Raw genomic sequence first — 23800 nt, forward strand, 5'->3', positions numbered from 1 at the left:
ATATATATATATATATATATATATATATATATATATATATATATATATATATATATATATATATATATATATATATATATATATATATATATATATATATATATATATAGTAATTAGAAGAGTGTACAATAAATCAAGGAAGGTAATTACTGCGGTTTGATGAGCTCATTGTTTTTCATTGCTAAGTATGGTCGTAAAAAGCTCCACTCCAAGGCACCGACTTGTGACTTCTGCCTCCGCGACCTTGGTCCAGTACGACAACTCCAGGAGCACCGGCAGCGTCTGGCGCGAAACGCGCTACTTTTATTTGTAAGTCAGTCAGCTGACAGCTGCCTGTACACTGTTGTGGTGCCGCAACAAGGAGCTGGTTTATCGGTAACTACGTGGTAGTCGTGCTGTTTTTGAAGTGCATAAGGAAGTGAGAAACCATGCTGGCGTTCCTGAGGAGCTGGCTCGCGGCGTGCTACAGGGCAGCACGCTCCCTCGGCATTTGTTGAAAGGGATTTTACTTGAGATATGCACTGCTTATTATTATCTTTTTTTTTCCGAATTGCCTAATCATGCACAATGTAGTGTCTTGTTTTGGTGGCGTGTGTATGTGTGTGTGTGTGTGTGTGTGTGTGTGTGTGGACAATGGAAAAGCCATGGTGGGTTGCCGAGAGAGAGAGAGAGAGAGAGAGAGAGAGAGAGAGAGAGAGAGAGAGAGAGAGTACAGTTGTGTGGTTACAGACTTATCTAACAGTTGTGGATGACATTTTATAAGTAATGTTTTTTTCACAATATAATTATTATTTTCACATAACCATTAATTATGAAATTTATACGTCGTACATTATTATTTACACAGCATTACACAACATTCATATATGCGCCATTACTCTCATGCGAACAGGGTTCCACAGGAGTTTCTCAAATCTAACTAAGAGAAGAAAGTGATTTGTGTGGTACAAGTAACCAGCGCGGACGCAACACGGCGTGACTATGACAGTGCTGGTGATGGATACAAAGTGTTGCACGTAGTGAGGTTAAATAATTACCCATGTCCGCCACGCCGCCCGTACGCCGCCGCGTTCACCCGGCGGTGACGATCAGGAGAGCACAGAGTGAACGTCGCTACCTAAACCCATGGCAGGTGTCATGGCCCCAGCCACCCCTGCACCCTCCACTGCTGCACCACGACCCGGTGCGTGGCTCCACTTGGACCTGGGTTGACCACCACCACCACGCTCCACGCACCGCCTTCATCCCTCCCGTCAGTGCCCAACAGCCATGCATGATGGGCCACCCCCAGGCCGTCTTTGCAGAGGCGGGGTCAGTCAGATACCAGCCATCTCTGTCATGCGCCCAGTTGCCGCCCATAGCACTAGGCGCCCCTCCCATGCTGCCGCCCATGACTCTGGAGGAAAGGCTAGCACAAGACAGGCTGACAGCTTTCCTCGCGGGAGAAACCCTACCACATCGGCCGCGCTCTATACTCTCGTGTCCCGGTGAGTTGTTGTTTATGTTGTTGTTTATGGGGATCATGTTTGTTTAATCTGTGGGAAAGCTTAGGATGAATGCTAGCTGTATATCACACCTTTTGGTTGGCTGCTACCTACTATTAAAGTCTGATGTTCCCACGAAGCTTACCCAAGAGTGATGCATTACGTTAAGAGAGAGCGTCATTACCTCGCTCATGCAGGTGCTCCCGCCTGTGGTGTCCCACGCCACACTCTCCAGGAGCTACCACACCATGACCGAATCTCCAGGTGTAAATGTAGGCGTTATTGATTTCACTCCGAGTTTTTTCCTCGAGGGAGGTAATGATGATGACTCCTCAGCGTGACAAAGACATAAATCACAAGTAGGGCTTACGCGGCTTTCGTTCATATCGAGGAAGATAATGTTAATAATTACGTAATGCATTTGGCTGACTCCGGATGAAAGCAAGACACAGTACTAACAAGGTAATGTCTCTCATACTTAAAGCTCTAATTCCATAATGGTTCACAGAATAGAGACTCTCCCTGACATCAATGTAGTGCTAATAAGTATCTCAAAGGGGACTCAGAGAATTGTCAACTAATTGTCTCATCCTTGCCAGCTCCAAGGGGTGACCATCATCACGCTCCTCGTCTGTTTAGTACCCCCTTCTCTCTCTCTCTCTCTCTCTCTCTCTCTCTCTCTCTCTCTCTCTCTCTCTCTCTCTCTCTCTCTCTCTATTTGTGTTGATGAAAAAAAAGTAGACTCCCTTATTCTTTCTCTGCACACAGTCTTTACGCACGTGCTGTCCTGTGCTAACAAGAACTCTGCACGAGCGAGCCAGCGCACACACACACACACACACACACACACACACACACACACACACACACACACACACACACACACACACAGCTACCTTATTATGTTCTTATTTATACATTGGAATGCCCTGGAATAGTTGAACAGCAGATGGAAAGGGTTGAGGAAAGCTTTTGTTCAGCAATAGAATTATAGATACCGGTGTTGATGTTACGTGGTTGCCTGGCGTGAATTTCTAACCCAAGAATTCCCCGGGCACGACTGAACAGTTTGTCACACGTCACTTCACTTGGCGACTCTAAATTTCCAGCCACATTGTAACTTTCCTCAGCCACCTACTAAGCCAGCGGTCTGGGTATATAATTTTCCTGGTCATACTATAACTCCTCTCAGTTGCTCCATAACTCCTCTCTGAGACGCTCTTAACTCATCTTAACCGCACTACAACTTTTAGCTCCTTCATAACTTGCACTCCCAACACCCACAGTCATCGTCTTATCACCGCGGCACCTCAGCTCAAGAACGTCCCTCGCGTGGTGTCGGAGTGCAGGTTTCGATCTCCCATAAAACAGAGATGTGCTTGTGTCTGTTGGTGTTTTTGTTCACAATTTCGAACTTAAATCATGGATCATGGAACAAACTCCATGAATTTACTTTCATTTCCTAATAAACCAGTGCACTCACGTTCATGCATCACACACACACACACACACACACACACACACACACACACACACACACACACACACACACACACACACACACACACACAGGGATATACATAACAAAGTATAACAATGTATCACGTCTGGGTCACTTATTGCGAGATGCAGAAAAATGCCTTGAGATATTACACTCGATATTTTTACTACAACTGTCACTTGTGTTGCGGTGCTGTCGACTGGGAACTGTAGGCTTCTCTGACAAAAAAGAGAACAAATGCAAGACCACTAAAGGATGGGTTTTGAGGCGTCAAACTGTTTTCCTCTCAATCTTTCAGCGGCTGTCACTGTGAAAAATTGCACACATATGTTACTAGGGTTCTGTGCTGCTGTTATCTACTGTGTTTGAGAGAGAGAGAGAGAGAGAGAGAGAGAGAGAGTGTGTGTGTGTGTGTGTGTGTGTGTGTGTGTGTGTGTGTGTGTGTGTGTGTGTGTGTGTGTGTGTCTGTCCGCCCCTTATCAGTGCAGAAGTGTTCTCTAATACTGTTCTTTGTTCGTAATGCAAATTACACGCGGGATGATCAGGAAGCATTGCACTTACCTTCCTCTGTTTTGAGTTGTCTGATTATGTTATATCCTACTTCCCAGAGACTCATTAATCAGCAGTACTTTCATGCTGCACAGGTGTTGTTGAGATTCGTTCTGTTCATTACCATTGCTCCTTTCTCTCAATCAAGTCCGCTGCTGTTGACTCCCCTCACCTTTGGTTCAGTGCCCGCGGCGGGGCTCCACAGGGGACGGTTGGATGAACACTCACGACAACAAATGTGTTCATGGCTGGGAGGACGTGCGCACCGTGTTGTTGGACAGGAGACATGTGTCTAGCTGTCAGAGTAGCAGGGGTCTGCGTCTCACTCTGAAATGGTGCGACGAAAGATTAAAAAGAAAAAGAAGTAAAAAAAGATATCCTACGAAATTACTGACGGAAATTTACGAGACCATTTACTTTTATTTTTTTTTGTGCTAATCCGAGTGAAGGTTTGTGTTTGTGAAGTTATCAAGCTGCTCACTCCACCATAGCGTGCCTCACGAACCTCGGTCAGTAAATATTTTGTTTATAGTAAATGTTTTTTCATAATAACATTATCTCTAAATGTTGAAAAAATACTGTTTTTACTGATGGTAAGAAAATTTAATGCCTGATACTGAATCTGTAATTGTAACCTTTGCTCCACCATGCTGAAAACGAGATCGTGACAGCTCTTCACTCGGCAGTTTCACTTTGATAGCAAGTGGCTCCACTCTGTATGTGTGTTCTGAGAAATTAAATGTAATTACAGGCAGTGATTGTTATCTGTACAAGAAGAAAGTCTCATGTGTCGCCGTGTTCACCTGCCTTGCTTAAATTTCCTTGTTGAACATGTCACCATTCTGCATCTTGGCTTTAAAAAAACTGGTCATAAGGGATGATATTGCAGATTCCGTACATATTCCAGATGTAACACAAGATTAAAAAATACTAATAAATATAAAGAGAAATGTATAGTTAGCAAATTCAACATGTTTCTGTGTGTCTTGAAAGTGTATCTTTATATATCAAGTTTCCTAGGATCCATTATTTTACACTTGGATACTAGTCAGTCTTGTGTAGAAAATCAGCATGGGCAGTTAACACCCTAGAGCAGATTCGGTGAACAGACGACCTATTTATTAAGAACATGTTACTAGTGATGGTGTGTGCCTCGTACTGCGCATGGAGGCAATAATGACGATGCACTCACTGTTGTAGTTCAAGGCGTTAGAAAATGTTAGGCAACGTTGAGGATAGAACTAGAAATATTAACTCTCTCTCTCTCTCTCTCTCTCTCTCTCTCTCTCTCTCTCTCTCTCTCTCTTACGGCAAAGATGAGTACAAACATTCTCCGTTACGTTGTTCACATTTCTGCTGTGCGCTACAAGATAGATAACAGTTTTCATGTCTCGGACTCCCCAGATATATACCTCAGTGTTTCCATTGTCAGAGAGTAAAGACATGACCCGCACTCGAGCCATTGGAATTAGTTTATTTGGGTTGCTAAAATCAATGCCTCACTGCCACTTGCTCTTGATGTGCGTAGGATGCATCACTTTGTAAATGGTAAGTGAACGTTAACAGTGACTTGAAAATACATGTGTGTGTGTGTGTGTGTGTGTGTGTGTGTGTGTGTGTGTGTGTGTGTGTGTGTGTGTGTGTGTGTGTGTGTGTGTGTGTGTGTGTGTGTGTGTGTGTGTGTGTACGTTCGCATTTTCTTGTCTCACGTATCAGGAAATGTCAATATGAAGAAATTCTTTGCCTTCCAATTACTAATTAAAGGTTGATATCTTTTCTTACTCCTCCTTTTCTCTTTATTTATTTCGATATATGTCCACTCGTGTGTAGCTGTGTTAGCAAATGTAATGTTATAGCAATCGCCTCGAAGGTGGAAATTTAATGATAATAAACATATGGGATTAGTAAAATTAGCTTAACTTCATGGATTCGAAAGGGACTTATTTTTTCTGCACACACACACACACACACACACACACACACACACACACACACACACACACACACACACACACACACACACACCTTTATATAATGATTGACATTAGGAAATGAAAATCATCGACGCTTTCTTTCCTTCCGGCTTCCTTTACATCCTCATCCCTTGACAAACTGCTGGCCTGGCAAGGGAAACCACCGTGGGAACCTTCGTCCATTTCTTGTCACCTTTGTCTCGGGGCGACCTGTCGGGGCGGGAGGAAATGACCTATCTCCAAAATCCGTTACGTACCATTATGTCAGAAATTTAATTATTTTCTTCAATGAAGAAAAAATTATAATAATAGCTCATACAATTTAGTTCATGATAAATGCAAGATTCATAACCTTACGACATCTAATCTATTATACTATTGATGACAGTCAGTGTTTCTGTAACGACTAAAGGTTATGTAATGCATGTAATGTTAAAGTGCATGATAGACATTGTGCTAAGAGTGCCATGTGCCGGTTTGTACTGAGCAGAGGCAGCGAGTAGGAGAAGGGGAGTTTAGGCTTCTGTGTATATTTGCATACCAGTGTGAAAGCTGGACTGAAATCAAATTTGTTGCGCCGCGTAGACAGGCTTGATTGAAGTTTACGTGTTAAACAGCTGTGTTTGACATGACTGGCAGGTATTGTTAAGAACTGTTGATACGCGAGCGCGCGTGTGTGCATGCCTGTGTGTGTGTGTGTGTGTGTGTGTGTGTGTGTGTGTGTGTGTGTGTGTGTGTGTGTGTGTGTGTGTGTGTGTGTGTGAGAGAGAGAGAGAGAGAGAGAGAGAGAGAGAGAGAATAAAACAGGTACTCGCCATTCAATAACAAGAACATTAATAACAACATCAACAACAGCAACAGTAACCTCTTCCTTTTCCATATCCTTCTCCTGTTTCTTTTTCAACTAATACTAATATTACCGTCACAACTACCACACCACCACCACCACCACCACCACCACTATTACACTATTACCATGACAGTAACGCAATAACTGGGTCATAGTGTAAGGCAACATACATCTAGTAGAAAGGCAGAGTGGTGGGCGGCAGGAAGCTTTGATGTCTGGCTTTGTGGTGAGTCAGGGAGTGCGAGGGTGGCCCGGCGTGAGGCATTTGGGGCTGGAGGGTGTACGGTGTTGGACGGGGCAGGAGGGTGTGTTGATTACCTCTGTATTCCGCCAAAGCCCTCAACATCCTCTGCTCCGTCCTTTCATCTGGTGTACTACATTGTATTTTCGATTGTTTTGTTTTTGTTGTTTTTGTTGCGTTGTTTTGTCATCTCGTAGTAGTAGTAGTAGTAGTAGTAGTAGTAGTAGTAGTAGTAGTAGATAATTATAAGTACGCTGATAGATATATACATACATAGTAGGTATGAAGAGAGAGAGAGAGAGAGAGAGAGAGAGAGAGAGAGAGAGAGAGAGAGAGAGAGAGAGAGAGAGAGAGAGAAATGTGTACATGTGTAGGTGCGTATGTTTGTGTTTGCGCGTGTGCATGTGTACGTGAGTGTGTGCGTGTGTTTTTGTTCGTGCGTGCGTTTGAGCGTGTGTGTGTGTGTGTGTGTGTGTGCGTGCGTGCGGATGTGGCTCACAGTTGAACGCCACCAGTTCCTGCGGTGTATCCTGCCTTCCTATCCGGTTCAGGCGGGAGGAACCCCTGTAGGTGTGATTTTACCGCTGAGTGGCCCCCGAAGGACGCGGTGTCACATCCTGCCTGCACGCGCATGACAGTTCCCGCCCGTCGCATGTAGAAAAAAAAAAAACTTTAAATGGTTCATGTAGACAGTTACAAATAAAAAAAAAGAAAGACTTCATTAAGATAACTTTTTCCATATTAACCCCTTCAGTACCATGGCACATTTTCATATATATTCTGCTTACTATTTGGTAATTTTATAAAACTTCAGAAACTTATGTGTGGATTAAAATAGTGAAGTCTCTGGCTATTAATCTCCTGATCTCCATAGACCCTTCCTAATATCAATAAAATCTTCTAATCACACCCAAAAATCAAGGTAAAAATTGGGTCTCAGGATTGAAGGGGTTAATATAGTTCTGCTTCCACGTCTCTCTAGGTATGATTCAGGAGTGCTCAGAATTTTTGTAGAAATATTATGTGTGTGTGTGTGTGTGTGTGTGTGTGTGTGTGTGTGTGTGTGTCGCCGCCAAGGACGCCAGTGAAGGTATGGAACCGTCAGGGTCGATGGTGAGGATCCCTGCCTGGTTACCTAGCCGCGACACCTCGACCTTGACTGACCCCACCACACGGAAAGCGACAAACGTGGCTCATTTGTATACACCTTTTGACAATAAAATGACGAGGTTTTCCTGCAACATACTTTTGCTATACTGGTGCTTCTTCAGTGTATTCGTTCCACTTGCTAACGAGTATCACATCTGCTTTAATTTCATTCTTGCATATACTGCTTCTCCTATGACTCGCCTCCTCGAAGCTGCATATTTAGCAGAACAATTACGCAACGCACCAAGGCACGGTTGATTGATCATGCATAATTCTGCTTAATAAGTAATCTTTTTAGTTGCCAGTTTTCCGGGAAGTAATCACCGCGCGCAGGATAAATATCATGATTTTCTTGCACTCATGCGTATACTGGTTTCCTTCTCTCTCTCTCTCTCTCTCTCTCTCTCTCTCTCTCTCTCTCTCTCTCTCTCTCTCTCTCTCTCTCTCTCTCTCTCTCTCTCTCTGTGTGTGAGTGTGGGAGTGTGAGTGTGAGTGTGTGTGTGTTTCCCCCCATGAGGAAGCCGTTGTGTAAGCAAATAAGTAACTTTCTCCGCCTGGTGTATACGTCACGGAGAAGCGCAGACACCCTCAGGAGAAGCTCAAGGCAGATTCATCACTTTCCCTTAAGGTTTGCTAGGTCATCTTATTTTGGTATTGTGTTGCTGCAATGTTATGATTTCCTGTTGATTTCTTTTCCTCATAGCTCTCTGTGGTATCTGATTACGAGTTGTATTGATAGGTAAATATACTGTAGGCTCCTCTGAATGCTTGGAATGTGTCGAAGAAGGAAAGAAGAAAAGAAGGAATTGATGATGAAACTTGCTTGATAGTGCAAAACGGAATTGACTTTCTATTTTTTTTTCTTTCGTTCAAAGTAGGCTATTAGTGTGGTAACTAGTAATAATAAAGATGTTACGTGTCTCTTTCGGAAATCTCTCTCTCTCTCTCTCTCTCTCTCTCTCTCTCTCTCTCTCTCTCTCATGTGCTAATGATAATGATTGCATTATTCTTAAAGGTAAGTCTACCGTTTGGGATTTTACATTTAAATTCGTGGTAGTAACTTTATGCCGCTCGTGGTGTCTGGAGGTGTGTTCTGATGGCACTTTGTGGTCGTGGCTTTTTCCGTCGTGGCTACTTGGTGTGTTGATGTGGCTGTGAGTGACGCTAGTGGTATTCGTGGAGCAATCCTTTGGCGTGAATGTGCTTCCTGTCCCTAAGTTAACAACATAAATGTTTATTTTGAATTAACCTTCAGTATGTACGCCATGTGAAGGTCACACTGCGTATCATGTCCTTGAGACCGTGACAGTAGGATGTGTTCTGTCCCCTAAAACACGTTCGTTGATGGTGATGACATTCCAAGGTAATGTAGGCAACGCTTTATTTCAACGTGTATGCCGATTTACTTACAAAAAATATAATGGATATATATAATGGAGCACAAAGCTCCAAAATTTACTACCGATGAATTCTTGCATTAATGAGGTGGACATAACATGAATGAGAATAGAATTAGAAAGTCTTTTGCAAGGGAGGCCGCCGGGACTGGGAGACACGTGTAGTTAGCAAGTCCAGGACATTAATCATGGAAACCTCGACAAAAGACACTAAGAGATGAAACTTTGTTAAGGAAGTTTTGCGGAGAAACTAAATTTCAGTGTTTGGCTCGTGGTGTTTTGTGCGCAGCCATCAATCTGGCCTGGGTTTTGTGGTGCGTCGCTTGATGGATGTGCGGATGTGATGAATTGTGCACCCTTGACGAGCACGCGCACCCCGTGGTCCATGTTACAGGCGGCGTCACACAGGACGCGTGGTGCGCGATGCTGCGCCGGTGGTGTGGGATATGTTTGGGATTTCTGTGACAGGAGAAACCATCTTTGTGTTAGATATTTTCATTCTGAGGATATTATATCCTTGCAGCTTCTTACACTTCATTATTGATGTTGTACTAATTATTATTATTATTATTATTATTATTATTATTATTATTATTATTATTATTATTATTATTGTTATTATCATTATCATCGTATCTATCACCATCATCATCACCATCATTATCGTCATTAGTATTACCATAGAATTTTATGATTTACATATATCACCGCAAGTTGTGGTGGCGCTGGAGAGCGAGGTAATAGTGTTATTTGGGCTGCCAGTAACGGCCGCCTCATGGTGGTCGTCTAGGTAGCGGCAAAAAATATCGCCAAAAAGTGTGCGAGGATTGAAAGTCCAGTGAGGCGGAATGAAGGCAGCAATATGGTGTACTGGGAAGCGTCCCGTGATGGCTGGTTGCCTCTCCTCGCACCACATTGACCGCGCACCAAGGCTTCTGAGGCATTCAGCATGAAAAAGCTCACCGTGAAGAGGATGCCTCATCTTTCCTAGGCAGATGCAGGAAGCCCCGTGGAGAGCAAAACAACTTAATGTCTGCCATCTGGCTGTCTTGAATAAGAAATGCTTCCGCAAAGGTTATTCGAGGAAATAAAGGAAGAACATTATAATGTTATTATCTTCTCCAGTGTATTCAGCAAAATATTCTATATTCTTTATATCATGATGGAATTCAAATCCAAAGGACAGAAGCAGCAGGGAAACAGCATAATTGTACATGTCGCCATCTCGCTTGAGATCACAAAAGTCGGACTCGTAGAAGCCGTCACACAGAGCCATGGGCCAGTAGGCAAGACACATCCACGTGCGGCAGGCTGTGATTCCCTGCACCTGCCTTCTTGGACCATAAATAAAGGCTAATTGCCGTACTGTGCAGGGCAGCCCGGCTTGTCGCGCGGAGGGACCGGCAGCAGTGATCACGGCTTGGTGGGAAAAACACTGAATCCACGCTAGAGTGAGGACAAGGTCACACACTCCATATTTCCGGAGATTAGGGGCTCAGCGGGAGAGGCCTCGGCAGGCAGCAGCGAGCGTGCTGTGCTGCTGCTGCTATTGTTTGTTAGTCATGAATAAAAGGCTCCCTGTCGTCGGTACCACGAGGTCACTGTGTTCTTCCTCTTTCCTCCACACACACACGTGTCTTTTTTTTCCCCTCTCCCGGCTTTCTCTTTTCCCCTTATTTTTCTATTGCTTCTTTTCGTCTATCATTTTTCTTCGTGAATTCCTTCACACAGCTTTATCATATTATTATGAATTAGTTTCTGTGGAATATTATATCCAACTCCTCTGACGTATGATCATAATACTTTTTGTTAATCATTATTCATGAATACCTTAATCAAGCGCCTTGCTCAAGAGAAGTTTGCCTTTGATGCATTCCGTCAAGGACAGGTGCGCCTCAGTCCTGCATCACTTCCTCATTTCGCGCATCACAGTCACTGCGCCAGTCAAATACTTTAATTTTGTTATGAACTTTACCCTTATTACTGTGTGTTTGTTTGTTTGATCTGCTGCAGTCTCTGACGAGACAGCCAGACGTTATCTGTGTGTGTGTGTGTGTGTGTGTGTGTGTGTGTGTGTGTGTGTGTGTGTGTGTGTGTTTATGTTCCACTGGGGTGAGTAGGTCACTTGTTAACTTGTAGAACTGGATAATTAGTTGCTTCCTTGCTTTTTATTTTTCGTTGGAAAAAAAAAATCAATTGGCTCCAGTTAAGTGAGTTGTGAGGCAAAACACTGTACCTGATGGGATGTGTGTGCTTCCTACCGCGCAGCGAATGTCAGGCATCGTTAGGTTCTCCAGCAGACGACAATCAGCTCCCGGGAGGCTTACGACACGACCAGCTCATGAATGTAATAAAGGCAGTTTGCTAGTACTTCCTTTTCTGGTTTTGAATATTCGAACATTTTACCACTTTTACTTTCAATAAAGACACGTAATAACTTTAATTGTCCCTAAGCATATACTCTGAATGAAAGAAAGTAAATATGTGGTCATGAAATATATACCTAAGGAAGAATCTTACATTTATTGTGTGCACTGGTTTCCCGCTAAATTATGTATTTCTCCACGTCACCCAAGTAATGGATTTGACAGTTGGATTATATTTAAATATTTATTTGGTTATACTCAGGATGGTCACGCTGATTTTGGCGTTCTGTATATCTGTCACTTGCGATCTTTTATGATACATCTTAAATTTGAGTTAGGATTCATAGTACGAATTTTAATATACGTATCAATCTCTGCTTCTTTTCAATGCAGGCATAATTTTCTAATAGGCAAACATGACCACATCATCGAAGTAATTACAGAAAGTAGGTGAGGCAGGGTCCCAGGATCCTTTAATTACTGCTACCATTCCTTAAGCAATATCTCAGAATATCAAACATCTACAGGCTGAATCAATGTGCAGGGAGCGACGATTTCCAAGGAACAGGAAGACGCCAAGGTTGAGTGTCCAATTTAACCCCTCCATCTCCCTCAATGAACTATTCAAGGTCACACCTTCAGCAAACACTGTTTCCCCGAGCCAGATTGCTGCAGAAACAGACTACACTGTTCGTGGTCCGTTCTACAGTGTGGCTTTGTCCCGTGTCTAGATAGAGTCGAACACAGGCCTCGGAAATAACAAGGTTCACCAGAATTCCATGAGAACCCACATCACTGATCGGTTCGTCCCCTCATCACTGCGCCAGGGACAGCAGCATGGATTATATACCTTCTTCAGGGGGAGACGGAAACCAGCAAGGACAGTAATGGAACAGATGCGAAAAGTTCGCCTAGCCACAATGTAGTGCAGCGGACAAACAAGTGATCACCAAATTATAATAATCGGGATAAGGAAGCTTCAACATACATTTCAACAAACTTGATGCGGATGTTAATTATAGATTGTGCCAGCTCAGTCTCACTGCTGCAGTTATATTTTCGATATTTACCATATCGCACCTGTCTTGTCACTATTTGGCACTGTCACTGTCAGGCACTCGCACCTCCCAGATCAGTCTTACAGTCATTGACAGCACGCTAATCTTTCTCCACTTCACAGCACTACCACCGTCAGGCACACTAATACACTTCAATAGCCCTGTCACTGTCAGACACACTATATCACCCTTGGCACTTAATGCCATACAGTCACTGTCAGACATCTCCATCACATTCGTCATTCGACGCCCTTGCCGTCGAGTTGATGCCTCACTCAACGCAAGAAATTCACCCTCAGGACAGCTTTGCGTGCTATGCTGTCTAGATGGCAGTAGAAGCTGAGTTTGGAGTTCATCTTACGCCCCTAGGATGTTGATGGAGTCTTTGACAGCGAATATGTCTTCTTAAAACTTCAGCTAGCCTTCCATCAACTCTCTCTCTCTCTCTCTCTCTCTCTCTCTCTCTCTCTCTCTCTCTCTCTCTCTCTCTCTCTCTCTCTCTCTCTCTCTCTCTCTCTCTCTCACTCACACACACACACACACACACACACACACACACACACACACACACACACACACACACACACACACACACAGACACACACACACACATGCATAAGATATAATCGCCCAGCACTCTGGTTAAGAGTAAGTGGAGTGACTTGGGAGAATCTCTCCCTCAAAGGAAAACCACAACGCCCGCCTTTCATACTTGTATTGCAGGCAGGAGATTATGATAATGATTGTGCTGAGGAAACTTCCACTGAATATTTCGTCGTTAAGCAGTTGTTATCTCTTGTTTCATTGTGGTGTGCGAGCTGCTGGGTCCTCTGAAATATCTAATTAACTAATTGCTTGAGCAGTGTTTGTTGTCAAGAAGAAATTATTTGAGAGTAAAAGGAAGCAATATTTTCTGCCGTAAATTAAATATTGTTAATATGAAGTGTTTTTATTCAGTAAGTTATAAATAGATAGTTAATATATTTATACATATAAAAACACTTTTCAAGCAAGTAGAGTTTTTTTCAGCTTTTGTTCTTGTTTAATTTATACTGATTCATTATATTCTCTCCTACAGAGTCACCGCTGTACGAGTCACTGCTGTCATGCTTCAATGAACCTGAGGACACAGTCACCCTGCCGGAGACAGAGGTCGAACACGACTATCAACAAATCGAGGTGGTAGATGGGGCTCCCCGAGGGCAGAAAAGCGGGAGCGGGGATGTGACAGCCAAAGAAAACAAATCTCCTGAAAGAGGTTCCACTGGCCAAAACTCGCCTGATGGCCACCCGGAATCACATCGTCACCCTCAAAAGACTCTTCTCACCAAGCTGAACACCCTTGATGTAAGGCCGGAGAGACACGGCAAAGAAAATGAAGCAGCTCAGGAGAGTAAATACTGTTGTTCCTCCCGGAAGGATGTTTTAGATACGTCTCCTTCAGCGAAGACAAGGAAACATTCCACACAGTCCATATCATCTCAAGAAAGCCAAAAGAGTGCCAATTACACACTAAGTTCTTTGTCAGGAGATACTACGTCAGTTATTTCTGACTCAGATACTTATCAGGAACTTAGTCAGCCTTCCACCGTTATTTATGTATCAAGTGGTAAGAGGAATGTTGTGACCAGTGAAGGGTCACATGGTTCCGAAAGCAGCGGCATCAAGTCAAGCTCGAAACACAACGGAAACATTCGGAGGAGCAACAGTCAACACCACGGCAACACACACGGCAGCCATGCGTCATCTTCAGGCTCCTCTAACGTCACCTATAAAACATCTCATATATCACGATCCAACAGTGCTGACGTCATGAGTCATGATGAGATGATGGGGCGAGGCAAGCCACCAGCAGCCTTCCCTCCTTTGACTATCGAACTGCCAGAAACCAAGACAACCAGCTGGAAGTACGAGCAGCAGGTTTCCGTCAAGAAGGCCGCACAGACTCGTCACAACGACACTCCCTATATCATCACAACTCTGGACCCGCCCATTAAGCGATCTTCTCACAAGCATCACAACACAACCTCCTCTCCAGAGCCTCGCCCTACTGACATACCACCTTTAGTAGTGAACTTTGATTCCGAGGACTCAGTAAGTGAGGACGACACCGTGTATGAGTTCCGTGACGCTTATTGGAGCAGTGCAGACGGCAACACCTCCATGTACATGGCAGACAGTGATACAAGCTCCGTGTATTCCTCTATCGGGGAGATCTACTCAATGTTCGTCACGGAGCCCGACGCGCTGGTGTACGTGTATCGACCGCCGCCACGCCCTCGGGATCACGGCCACCACAGGACCTCCACCCTCAGCTACAGATTCCCGGCCTATGCAATTACCAGGTGAGTTTCTATTTTGTGTCCTTTTTCTTTTTATGTCTCCTCGTGTTATTATTTTCCCCTTCAATTAATAGAATAGTAGTGTTCACTGGTCGGGCCACTGTCCCATCTCATGCTTCTTTGTTTTACAGAAGAGTGCATTTCTTCAAGCGTATTTTAAGATAATGTGCAAAATCATTTCATGCATTCATATGAACTATTAAAAGAAAAATAAATGTTTAGGTTCAGTAGTGAAGTGCAGCACAGCGACTCTCCAACCACGTAGAATGTAATAATTTCGTGTACTGTTTTAAAAGTTCTTTTTTTTTTTTTATATGCATATACATAATGGGTAGTTAATAGACTTTTTTGAAGTTCCCTTTGTCTCGTCACTGTCTTGAAACAAATATCAATGTAGCGGTATTGATGTAGGCAGACAATTAACAATTAATGGCATTCGTGCTTGCATCTTGAGCAGGCTACTTAATCAGGAGTCGTACCTTGAAGGGTCACTTGACCCGTGCGCGTCACTAGGAAGCACTGTCATGTAGTAACGGCACCACCACCCTCGGGAAATGTCACAAGGGCACCCACATTCCCGCTGCACATTGTTAAACACCGCCATAATTCATATCTTTAAGATCAGTAGCACGCTCGTTGTACTTCGTTGAGGAGAAACAGGTGCACTGAAAAGGCAATTCAGTGAGCGTGAAGTATTGCTGTGCTGTTTGTGGTTGAAGTCTTTCGTCGTAGACGCTTTCACCACGACATGATGGATTGCCTCGGTACTACCACCGCAGAGGCGCTCAACTAATACTTTACAAAAAGTGATTCCCTGAGGGTTCAAGGATCAGTTCTGGTAGCTATGGGGTCAACAGGCGAGCCTTACCTGCTGCTGCCCACCTGCCGCCCTCAGCGCTGAAGGAAGAGGTTTATAATGGCAGCCATGCGGTGAACATAAGCACTACCTGACAAGCGGAGCGTGTAATTTACGCTTGTCCACCGTACCATTACCACAGTCACTCACTGTGTTTGCCCCCGGGGTGCGCACAAGATTTTCAGCGACAATCTTATCTTACACACGTTCCTATACAGGACCTACTTAAATAAGACTAAAGTACACTACTTCTAAGGTTTGAGAAAGTATACGTGTGTACCTCTGTCTTTCTCCCCAAATCCATCTTATACAGATACAGTTCGTTGGTTGTCCATAGCCAGGAGGGATTCTTTAGATCTGTTTTTAATAAAGTTGATCCAAGAAAACTGTTTAAAAAATCACTGCATAGATAATTCTAGAGCCTTTGGCCATCATGGACAGGAGCAGCCACTCTCTTGGCTGGCTGCACAGTACTCACTCATGTCACACTGTCTGTCACTCCAGCAGTCACACACTACCTGGATGAGACTGGAGACGTACGTTTCAATTTCATGTAAAGATATTCTTTTTAGCAGGCATAATGATGCCACAGCCCATTTCTGCCTCAAAGGAGAAAGAAAGGTGAGAAACGCGGTGGCATGATATCTGTGACTATACAGTGCACGAGGCCAACCAGTAACGGCACTTTCCCCTGCGCTGCTGCCACAAGATGTACAATATCCTCCGTGGAGTACTTCCTGCTGGTACTGCATTGCTATAAGCCATATTGAGGACTTCCTGTTCTCTCTCTCTCTCTCTCTCTCTCTCTCTCTCTCTCTCTCTCTCTCTCTCTCTCTCTCTCTCTCTCTCTCTCCACCATCGTCATCTCCAGCAAATGCAGCAAGATTACAATAGTCACCTTGTCCCTCGTCCAGCGTTCATCAGTGCGAGACTCAAAAAGAAACGGACGACGTGAATCAGACGGGGGACAGATGGAGTTTTTTTTTCTTTTTTACATACGAAATTATCCGCATTGCCACTCACACATAGTCTGTTTAGACTGTGTGTCAACTGTAATCAGCTGCATAAACACACACACACACACACACACACACACACACACACACACACACACACACACACACACACACACACACACACACACACACACACACACACACACACACACACAAACAGATACTCACATACAGCTCAGTAAATCATATACACTCCGTCATATGCAACCAGTTACATTCAATTACAAAACATTCACTGTTATTCAGTGCGAGCACGCCTGCCTGCCGGGCTTTACTTGCTGCAGGGCGTAAGTGAACTCGTTATGAAGGTTGTGATTTGTTTTTGCATCTGCTTATATCACTGGAACTTTAATATTTACCGCGTGGTCTTTTCATTTAACATTGCCGCTATAGGTAAACGAAATGCAAAAAAAAAAAAAATGCAAAGTAGAAATCCCTCTTTTATTTCAGTATTCAATAATTTACTTTCCTCTCTTTCCTACGCCGTTCTGAAGGCCATGCGTCGACACCCACCATTCTCTCACCCTCAAAAAAACTGGTTCGGTTCAGCCCTTCCTGAGAGCACGTGTAAACAAAAAATAATATGGCGCCATTTGGAGGCCGGATGCTGCAGGTGTGTACCGTTATGTTTGGGGCGCAAGAACATGCAAACCTGTGCCGCTGCCGGGGAAGGAAAATACGAATGGGTCTGGTGTTCCTATCGCGTGGTTTTCCGTGAGGGACGGCAGTATGTAGAAACACACACACACACACACACACACACACACACACACACACACACACACACACACACACACACACACACACACACACACACACACACACACACACACACACACACACACACACACACACACATTATTGCATTCACATTCACTCGTCCCCCAACTCAGACATTCACCCTCCATTTCTCCCGCTTACCTCACTCCCACCCTTGCCCCCAAAAGAAATATAACACACACTCTTGCACGCATACCAAAGGGGGGAAAGAGAGAGAGAAAAAAAGGGCACAACACATCAGCTATGCACTTCCTGGGTCAGAAGCAGCTTCCTCGTGACGTGTATGGAGGTGGTGTTCAGTGTGGCGTGGCGAGGGCGTCACTATTGCAGCAATAACAATAAAGGCTGCAGGTCTCCCCATGCTGCCTCCACGACCACAGGGCGACGGCCAGACAAACCATCTTAGGATCATGTGTTGCTCTTACTACCGTGGAGCGAAGGCGTGACATTTTCTGACCCGCCACTACAAGGACGATAGAGAGAGAATCAACTTTTTGCGCCCGCCTGCCCCGCTAAGCCCATGCATGCACGCTGCCCATGACTTACTGTGGGACCTTTGGACGTGAACAGAAGTTGTACCATGTAAGACTGAAAAAAAAAAGGAGTCAGGAAGCAAGAGAACGCGAGGTTTGCAAAAGAGGTGCTTCAGACAAGGAAGAGCAGTTACTTTCTTAACGCGGAAATAACCCGTGGAAAAACAACAACGATGATTCGGCTTTTTCTTTCAAAATACTGGGGTGAATTACGCTATTTTCTTGTAATAAAATAATTTTCTTTTTAGAAGCAGTGCAGTATGAGCTAAGTACTGAAGTTGGTGCCAGCATGATCATACGGACTTCCACCACCGTTAAAGCTCACTCTCTGTCAAGGAGCAGCGCCACGTGTTATTAATGAGGTGTCAGGTCCATCTCCTACCTGACAGACTGAAAAACTATAGTCTTGTTATTATCATTTTCTTTTTCTTTTCCTTTTTTTTTTGCCTACATGGACCAACAAATGCGCACAAAATTTCCAGTATAATTTGCATTTACTCTTTATATGTATGATATTTTCGTGTGTGCCTGTCTGTTTTCCTATCTGTCAGTATTTTTGTGTATCTTTTATGCCCACAAACACACACACACACACACACACACACATACAGTACATTAGTCCTCACTTTTCCATAGATACTGTTCCACTTCACTGTTATTTCTTTATTTTCCTTAATGTTTTGCTCATTTTTCATAGCGAAACCCCTTACCAACTTTGCGTCTCTAAGTAATGGGTATAATTTAACGGGAGACTCCTTTCCTGTCGACAAGTGGCAAGGCGGGGAACACTCCATCACAACAATGGCATGGCAGCTCTCCCTCCTTCCCTCATCGCCTCTTTGCCGGCATTATTAAGGCCTAAAGAGCCATTGTCTTCAGAAAGTCTGTAAATTACACTGAGAGCTGCTCATGTCCGAAATTCCACCGTAAATAGATACGATGTTTAACGCTTTTTTTTTTTTTTATATCTTACCGTCTCCCGATTCCTGAGTAACCTTGTCCGCGACGGTGAGAAGCCTTGGCAGTGTTTCCCAAGAGATGCTGTGACTGGGCAACAGTTTCACGGCCGGCTGAAAATTCTTGCGTAAGAGAAGCTTTGGCCTTCATAATTTTTTCGCCTTTCTTTTTTTTCCATGTTGAAGATGTATGGTGCAGGAAAGGTCAAGAGTGAAGGGAAGGAGGAAAACAGATATAGAGGAAAGGTGGAGGAGTTTAGAAAGCAAGAAGGGAGGAGTAGAGAAAGGCGGTGTGTGGGCGTATAGGTGAGGGATGTGCTACATTCCGGACTAATTATAGTATAATCACTGGGTGGAGGACAAATAAGAGGAAGACGAGGGAAAGGAGAAGGAGGAAGAGGAGGAGGAGGAGGAGGAAGAGGAGGAGGAGGAGAAGGAGAAGGAGGAAGAAGAGAGGAGGTGGGAAGAAAAACAAGAACAAGAACAAGGGAAAAAGAACAAAAAATAAAGAAAGAGAAGGAAGCATATGATCGAAAACGGTTATCTGAGAAAGACGAAGGTTGGATGGTAATGAAGAAAAAAAATGATGGCATAAGAAAAACAACTTACCGCTTCAAAAATAAAAAAAGAAAGAAAGAAATATTCGATAATAACGGGTGAGTGGCGAGGAGTGGAAAGTGGGTTGAGGCTGTGGGGAAAGCAGGTGAGTGAAAGGTATGGGTTAGCGGGACGGCTAGGTAGACACGGCCAAGAGGGACACAATGCAAAGCTGAGAGGAAACAATTACGGCGTCAGGTGAAGCTGAAGGTCACAAGGGCCACCGTGAAAAAAGTATGTGTGTGTGTGTGTGTGTGTGTGTGTGTGTGTGTGTGTGTTTTGGATGGTGTGTGTGTGTGTGTGTGTGTGTGTGTGTGTGTGTGTGTGTGTGTGTGTGTGTGTGTGTGTGTGTGTGTGTGTGTGTGTGTGTGTGTGTGTGTGTGTGTGTGTGTGTGTGTGTGTGTGTTGGTTGGTTGGTTGGTTTAACTTCTTCAATACCAGGACATGTTTTCATATTTATTCTGTTTACTAGTTGGTGATTTTATAAAACTTCAGAAACTTACATAGGGATTAAAATAATGATGATTCTGGCCACTAAATTTATGACCTCCATAGATCCATCCTGATGTAAATAAAATCGTCTAATCACATCCAAAACTCAAGCTAAAAATGCATCCCAGCACTGAAAGGGAAAAGTGAGTTTAATCTGTACTCTCTCGTTTAGATTGTGATTATTGAAATCCATATGTTAAATGCAATAGATGAAACGAAACTGCAGTCTAAAAAAAATGAAAAAAGTGAAAATAAAGACCAATTTTTTTGTATCTCCATTACGTAACTAGAAAGAGGAAAACAGTCATAGGTACGCAGTTAACTTATGAGACAACTTATAACACTTAACTATTGCCTAGCTGAGTCAAAGGGTGTGTCTGTATTTAGTGAGGATTGAAACATGCTTAACTTTGGAGCTACACACTGGCAAAACATGAACATACGCGTCCTTTGTTAGGTTATAATTCTTTTTGTCTACATGTAGTCAGAGCTGAGATTGGATATTCGATGACTTTTCTTGCAGTTTCCATTACTATCTGTCTGTCAACCTCCCCCCCCTCTCTCTCTCTCTCTCTCTCTCTGACCCTTGTTGACATTTTTAGATTTTTTATCAGACAACCTCATGTCACTCGTTCCCTTCTTTTCTTATTCCTTCACCGTCTTTTGAAATGTTTTCCTTTGACATTTCGAGCCTCTGACCAGAATACTTTAAAACTTTGAATGCCTAACTTCTTAATCTTATGATAATCTTTCTGCATCCAGAATCATTACGTAAGAAAATAGATCAATGCACTATATATACTTTCTTCCAACTTTTAATTTGATATTGATCTATCCTTAAACCCTTGAGTACCATGAAGTGTTTCATTCTGTTTACTATTTGGTGATTTTATTCAGCTTCAGAAATCCATGTGGGATAAAAAAAAGTGAAGACTGTGGCCATTAATCTTGTGACCTCCATAGACCCTTCGTAATGTCAATAAAATGGTTCAATCGTACACAAATCTCAAGGTAAATATGTGCCTTAGTATTGAAGAGATTAATTACAATATGTATTATGGCAGAATTGTCTCAACGTCTATTTTTTTGCTTCTGAGTGAGCACGTACTGTCCCCCTTGAATAAGATGGAGTGTGGTGTGTGAAGGACATCAGTCTTGCCCAAATATTTATCTCTCCAGAGTTCTAATATACGTAGGACCAGGAGTGTATATTTGAAGGTCAGGACTGCAGTGCGTGATCATCAAAACCGAGGTGAATCTCTCTCGCAAACACACACACACACACACACACACACACACACACACTTCAGGGTCAGATATTGTTACTCTGGCTTCGGTTTCCATTTCTGTGAGTGTCGTCACGAGGCCTCGACCCCGATGCCCGCGAGCCTCCTGGCCTGCCACGTCACAAAGGCTTCTTCCACGCAGCAAATGTGATGACTTAACTATTTTTTCCTTTCTTTTCTTTTCTTTCCTTTACAAAACACGTTCGTGAGAAACCTTTGCATTGCTTATGTATTTTTGTTCATTAAGTTTTTTGAGGAAGTATCTCTGGAAGTATGCGAGGAGAATACAGCATGTTTTTTTTTTTGTGTGTGTGTGTGTGTGTGTGTGTGTGTGTGTGTGTGTGTGTGTGTGTGTATGTGATTCTCTAGTTTGTTTCACCATTTGATTGCCCTGTTCACTGCAAAAGACGTAACAAAAATGCAAATTAATTCAGGCTTTACAGGACTGGTATGTGAAGGTTTGATGCTATCCCTCTCATTGTTTTTAGGGACATCGGAAGCAGCGGCTGCAGCAGCGAGTCCGAGTCGTCCTGGGGCGGCACTGTGTCCTTCGTGGAACCTTCCTACCGCCACTCTAACCTTTCCGTGGGGTCAAGAGGTCACCTGAAGTTTGATTACTCGTGCTCATGGAATCGATTGGATGACTTCGTAAGAACGGCTAAGCCCAAGGATGAATATTCGCGCGACTACAGGCAGCATTACAGGTGCCCAAGAGACTGTACACCCGAGTATATGACGTCTTCTGCAGCTTTGCCCTCGCCCTGGGAGAGATTCACCGATACGGCGGCGGGTTAGCTTGGCCTTGGTCAGGCTGCAGTTCTTTGGTCGACGCCTCGAGGAGTTAGGGAGTCACTGAAACTGTAAAACGATTTGATAGATATTTGTATGGTAGAATGAATAAACAAGACTTCCACCAGAAGGTAAGGCTCAAGGTAAGGAGGACCCCCATCTCTGATGAATAAAATGAGCGAGGAATTCTTCACTATGGACCCCAAAATAGCTTGGCCTTCTGTTGCCCCTGAGATTGCTCAGGTTTGGAGGAAGGTATTATGGTGAGATGGCGACAAGAGCAAACCTGGTAAGCGGTGTGGAATGGAAACAAGTGAACCAGATGTTTATCTAACTACTGATAATTTTAATGATATTGCTATCAACACCAACATTTACTATTTGTAAAAAAAAATTATGCTACTAAGTAATTTGTTCCTCTCTCTCTCTCTCTCTCTCTCTCTCTCTCTCTCTTAGTTACGGCTTGTGGGGGAACTGTTCAGAGAGGCGGCCTTCAGCCTACCAACAAATAAGTTGGAAATGTCAGTTGACAAAGTCAACGAAGTGATTGGTCACACGTCACTAAATGGCAAATGTGCGTCCTTTGCCGAGTCGATCGTCATCAACCGACGTATCCCCAACAGAGCTGCCTTGACACGACCAGTGAAAGCGGGCCACGCGGATTTCCTTACATCCTTCTATCAAAATGTCTTTGGGTGATTGGAACAAAGGTTCCCTTTGAGAGAGGTTAAGGGAGGGCACCGATATCCAGAAAGGCGATGCTTGAGTCCCGCGCAAATCTCATGCTTTCGTTGGAATAAATTGCCATATGCTTTATATCGTACTAGAGAGGAAATGGTTCGTGTTCTGTAAATATTAGTTACGTTATGATTATTCTTTTTAATTCAGTCTGCCAATACCATTTATTTGAAATTATTCTTACAATTTATTCATAAGACACTGCGGTGCCGTGCGCCTCATCGGCCAGTGTGTGCGTGCCCTCTGTCCCATTATAAAGAAATACCAATTTGCTTCCGTCTGTTTTATTTTATTTAAACATGCATGAGAGAAAGGAAGGTTTTTTTTCAAGGCTTGTGGCTGCAAACACATGATCAATGGTTGTCACGCCGCCGTTGTGCAGACCACTGCCTTGTTAAATCGCTGCTCGCTGCGTGTGTGGATGTTTGTTCGCCACTCTTATTCTGTAAACGTGTGTGTGTGTGTGTGTGTGTGTGTGAGGAACCATTTTGATGGTTTGATAAGTGTGGGTTAACTGGTAATCCTTTCTTGGCTACATTTTCCTTGTTGAATTTCACAGACGTGAGACACAATTCATCATCATTGAGTAACAATGTTGTTATTGCTAAAAAAGAGTTGATTAAAACCTTGATGAATGATATCGCAGAATAATAGTAAATACATTATCGTGAATTAACAAATGGCAACTCACTGTGTAGGGATGTCTCCTAGTATTATTTTTTCATTATCTTTTTTCGTACAGTCTTCCCGTGTACAGGATTCCCTGTATTGATGTAAGCATTCCTATAAGAATAAAGTTACATATTCTGAAAATAAAACAAATCAAATATTCCCAAAACCTTAAGAT

The 23800-nt window shown here is 43.5% G+C and overlaps 1 protein-coding gene across 1 annotated transcript; it reads left to right on the forward strand.

The window, feature by feature from the left end:
- The first annotated feature begins 282 nt into the window (after positions 1 to 282).
- Positions 283 to 23766, forward strand: LOC123504200. The gene is made up of 4 exons (XM_045254554.1): positions 283 to 375; positions 893 to 1487; positions 13647 to 14913; positions 21915 to 23766. The coding sequence occupies exons 2-4, from the start codon at positions 1040 to 1042 to the stop codon at positions 22219 to 22221; spliced, it is 2022 nt and encodes a 673-aa protein (XP_045110489.1). The 5' UTR covers positions 283 to 375; positions 893 to 1039; the 3' UTR covers positions 22222 to 23766.
- Positions 23767 to 23800: the final 34 nt, after the last annotated feature.

Source organism: Portunus trituberculatus, chromosome 15 (genome assembly GCF_017591435.1).
Source record: "Portunus trituberculatus isolate SZX2019 chromosome 15, ASM1759143v1, whole genome shotgun sequence".
Taxonomy (NCBI): domain Eukaryota; kingdom Metazoa; phylum Arthropoda; class Malacostraca; order Decapoda; family Portunidae; genus Portunus; species Portunus trituberculatus.

Bases quoted from the DNA above. Each gene is read 5' to 3' on its own strand.
- LOC123504200 (XM_045254554.1), top strand. From the start codon at position 1,040: ATGTCCGCCACGCCGCCCGTACGCCGCCGCGTTCACCCGGCGGTGACG. The intron at 1,488-13,646 runs GTGAGTTGTTGT...TCTCTCCTACAG, and splicing joins CTCTATACTCTCGTGTCCCG to AGTCACCGCTGTACGAGTCA. The intron at 14,914-21,914 runs GTGAGTTTCTAT...CATTGTTTTTAG, and splicing joins CCGGCCTATGCAATTACCAG to GGACATCGGAAGCAGCGGCT.